Below are 4306 nucleotides of genomic sequence, written 5' to 3'. Positions count from 1 at the left end.
GATTAGCGGCGACGGTGGCGATTGAAGCGAAGATAGAGCACACCGACGACGAAGATCTGCAACACGACCGAGTAGCACGCCAAAATAATCATATTCTCCATCACGTTAACGTCTTCCATGCCAAAACGTCGGAGCACAGCCCACGCTTCTTCAGTGTTCACCCCGGAAAAATGTTCGTACATGAAAGATTCGAACGAGTACGTATGGAAAGCAATATAGTACCCCCATTTCCAGTAATCGGGCATGTCGTCAAAAGGGACCATAAACCCTTCACACAGCATAAACATGCCAAAGACTCCGGCTCCCAATGCAATACCAATAATGTAATGGGGTACAGCAGCCCCAAGCAAATGCATCAACGACTCGGCCGCCACCAAAGACAGCGTCAGGTTGAGTAGAAATGTTGGAAACGAGTACACACGCGCGAGAAACACGACAATCGATGAGGCCAGGACAGAAATGAGAAGAATGCCAGGCAACGCAGCCAAAAGATTCGACATCGTGTACCCCGTTAACGAGAGTGCATACGACCGCATCTCGCGTTCCATGACAGTCCGATGCTCTAATAAAGCTGGAAGAGCAGCAACAGACATAAAGACGAGAAAAGCCTGGACGTAAAAGAGTAGCGAGACCATGGAAGTCTCGGTGATGCCACGGTTCGAGCTAAGGTACATGGTACCCACCATTAAGGACAAGAGCACGTACATTAGTACCCGGACCCAAAAGACCCCCGGATGGCGCCAATTATTGGTTAAATTACGTTTCACGAGCACAACAAATTGGTCCATCGGCCACGGTTGCATGGCTTTTAAGAGTTCCGGATTTGCCAAATTATCTCGACGGGAGCGATCGCGCACCACGTCGGCACGCAGACGCTGGGGCTCGGCACTTTCTTTCAATGCCCGAAGAAATGGTTCAAGCTTTAAGCCTTCGTGAAAATTGGTATTCACCAAATGCACAAAATACTCGGCGGGATTAGTGTACATGGGACAAACGTACCCCATGGCAAAAAAATGGGCAATTGCCGCATTTGTAGGACCACTGTAGATCAATTCGCCACAACTGAGAATAATCAGATTGGTAAGCATTCCATAAATAGACGATGACGGTTGGTGAATCGTACACACGACATTCTTACCACCTTCTTGACACAACCGCTCAATGTATTGCATCACCCCACGAGCAGACGAGGAGTCGAGTCCCGACGTTGGCTCGTCTAATAAGAGCAAAGCCGGGTCCGACAGAAGCTCCAGCGCTATGCCCAGTCGCTTGCGCTGACCCGTAGAAATGCCCTTATGGAAAACATCGCCAACACGAGCATTTGAGCACGAGCGGAGGCCCATGGCATCGATGACATTCTGAACCCGAGCTTCCCGCTGGACAGGTGGCATGTGGCCCGGGAGACTCAATCCGGCACCAATTTGCAGTGTTTCAAGCACGGTAAAGGCACCCAAGAATGCCATGTCTTCTGAAACGTAGTTCATCACCGAATGAAACGTACGAAGGTCCCGTGGCTGGCCATTCACTTCGACAAGACCTTCGAGATGCACACCCGCGCCACCGGACGCCACGCGATCGGCCAACATATCCAAAAGGGTTGTCTTGCCCGCACCCGATGGACCTAAAATGGCCGTCAACTCCCCCGGTCCCGATCGTCCCCAAACGTCATTAAGAATCTTGCGTGGTTGTTGGGGCTCCAACTCTGCTTCGAGACCCGAAGGTCCGCCGGATCGGCGTTTACTATTCGCCCGCAAGCGATGACTAGCTTTGTCTTTCGGTTGAATAAAGTACGAGATGTGCTGCCAGCTAAGAGAACACGTCTGGAGTGCCGCACGTTGGCGAAAGCCCTCGGTCGAGACTTGTGACGACGTGTCAAAGAGGGCGACTTTCGGTTTTACCGGTACAGTACCGTTATACGCGTGCGAACTCTTGACGGTATCAAGGTTTTCAAACGACCCATGAGGCGAGGCAAACTCCCGTGGGGCACTACGTTCGAGCTCGTTGCGCGACATTGGCGCACCAAGCACCGCAGTGGCTTCGGTTTCGTGATTTTCCAAAAGTGGATGATTCGACACGCTTGGCCTCTCGTCCAATTGCATCGCGTGGTAGTTCGTCAGCGCGTGAAAATGGCGGCTACGGGGGTCAAGAGAGAACTCGGCCTCGTGGTCGTTTTCGGTTGTGAGACTTGCGACGAATGCACATGTTCAAATCGCCATTAGCATTGCAAACATGGGAAAGAATGGCCATGGATCCCAACAGATGCTTGGATAGAGTGTCGTGGCGATTGTCTAAATTGACGCGGGGATATACCATCTGGCTTTTGGTCGATGGAAAGGCCGAAAAAGATGGGAGGGAGTGGACGGTTGCATCTTATTCTTACTGTCTTACCGGCCCCAATGGGCTATGACGTTCTTTGCCATAATATCGAAGGTGGGGACCTCGAGTCGTGGGATCCATGCAAGGTCACACGTGCTTAAGCTGGATTGCTTTCAACAGCCGTAGTGGCCAACTGCGATGGGTTTTTATTGATTTGTGGTGATTTGTGTTCTCTTTTATAACGATTAGGGTACTTTCCTTTGAAAACACGTGACATTGAGTTGGGTGGGCCACTTGAAGGTGCTGCCCCTCTTACTTGTACTGTGAATGTGAAGCTGCCACGAGCTGCTCAGTGTTTGTTAGTAGCGTTCAAGTGCGCAGGTGGCTATATGTAGATCGCTTTAGAGAGCATGCTGATGCTGAGATTTTCAGAGATTCGAGGGACGAAGGTTAGGCTTTTACATAAAGTCAGTCGACTTGTCGCCCAGTACTTAAGCGAAGACAAATCTGCAAAGAATCATCTGACATAAAAGTATTATTGGACACTATTTATAATCAAAACGTGTGCTATAAAGGCCTGAGCAAATCTTAACAAATCTCAACAGATACGTGTCGAGTTGTTGCCGATCGTTAATTGTCTGCGATTAATGGGCAAATGATTCCTATAATACGATTACAAAGGAGCTCTTTAAGTTAATGAATGATAAGCGTCAAGGCAGAAACAACATCGTGTACTTAACCTTTTTGTGACTTCAAGACAAGCTGCTTAGAGCCATACGCATTATTTACAGCTGGCAAATATAAAAAGAAAGCTGTTCTTGTACATTAATATATTTTTACATGAGTTTTTAATATTACACAGGTCGAATCATTTGAGTACACGCCACAAAAAAAATGTTCCTTTTTTTTCGGCTAAAGCAAATGTGCGGAGCTCCAAATTTTGCTTTATCCATTAGCACAGCCTTGATTGAGAGGAAGATTCTAGTAAGCGACTGAGTAACGTGCGATTGTCTTACCTGACACTATCGATGCTATTCATGAGACTTGCTATCAACGGACTTGTCGAATAGCATCCATTCGAAATAGTAGGTGTATGTAACAGAGAAAACGCTTTCGTTACTCTTTCGAAATTAGTCTCATTCTGGTGACTGTCAAAGCAAGTTAGCGGGCTTGCTGCTGGGTAAGATCTATTTAGAAAGTTGGGAGCTCGAGCTTTAAAAGGCGAAAGTTTAGCCTTAATGCATATAATAAGATTTATTAAATCGCACCGGCGAATTGAACAACACAATAAACATCATTGCAGACTTTAGGGGTTGTACTTATTTGTCTACTTATATCAAATATAATTCGATGCGCAGCCAGAGAAATTCAAGTGGCTTTCTTTGCGCTGGAATATGATAGAAGAGATTAGATACTACGCGTAACGGATGACGCTAGGTGTAACGGGGTGTATCGTTACATGAAATTAACACTTAAAGGTTGTTAATTAATATATTATCTAAAAGGTAGATAATATTTGCAGGATATTACTTTATATAGTAATATTCAGAATTCTTATCCATAAATAGGTATAGACCATTATACCTATTTATTCCGCAGACTAATCAGCTGTAGGAGTAATCAAAGAGAGAGTTACAGATACGATAGAGATAAGAATTCAACTACATGTTTAGTATTAGATTATAATTAAGTTAGCATTCACAAAGATAGAACAAGAGACACTTAATTGTATATAATAAAGTTTTCATTTTACCCTCTTCAGCTAGTTACCTTAAGAGAAGTCTTCCTCTGCACGTATAGTGTACGTGAAATAACGTAAGGCCCACTCGCAACTGAAGCAGTGCGAAGTGGACTTGTACTGAAAGAGTACAAGTCGTAGTGCCCCGTTACACCTGGTAGCACTTTATAGTCCGTCCAAGGATCACATTTCCCACATCTAACATGGACATGTTAGATGATAGTGGGAATACGCATCACGTTTCCCCTGAAA

The 4306-nt window shown here is 45.9% G+C and overlaps 2 protein-coding genes across 2 annotated transcripts; one reads left to right on the top strand and one right to left on the bottom strand.

The window, feature by feature from the left end:
* Positions 1–2: 2 nt before the first annotated feature.
* Positions 3–2099, bottom strand: CCR75_007235 (uncharacterized protein; the record flags this gene model as incomplete). The annotated part of the gene is made up of 1 exon (XM_067965297.1): positions 3–2099. One exon carries the CDS (start codon positions 2097–2099, stop codon positions 3–5), a length of 2097 nt encoding a protein of 698 aa, XP_067821222.1.
* Positions 2100–2345: 246 nt separating this feature from the next.
* Positions 2346–2711, top strand: CCR75_007236 (uncharacterized protein; the record flags this gene model as incomplete). Its single annotated transcript, XM_067965298.1, has 2 exons — positions 2346–2469; positions 2566–2711. 2 exons carry the CDS (start codon positions 2346–2348, stop codon positions 2709–2711), a joined length of 270 nt encoding a protein of 89 aa, XP_067821225.1.
* Positions 2712–4306: the final 1595 nt, after the last annotated feature.

This window comes from Bremia lactucae, linkage group LG5 (genome assembly GCF_004359215.1).
Source record: "Bremia lactucae strain SF5 linkage group LG5, whole genome shotgun sequence".
Classification (NCBI taxonomy): domain Eukaryota; phylum Oomycota; class Peronosporomycetes; order Peronosporales; family Peronosporaceae; genus Bremia; species Bremia lactucae.
The sequence above is the reverse complement of the archived record's forward strand: the minus strand, read 5'-3'. Positions and strand labels throughout refer to the sequence as shown.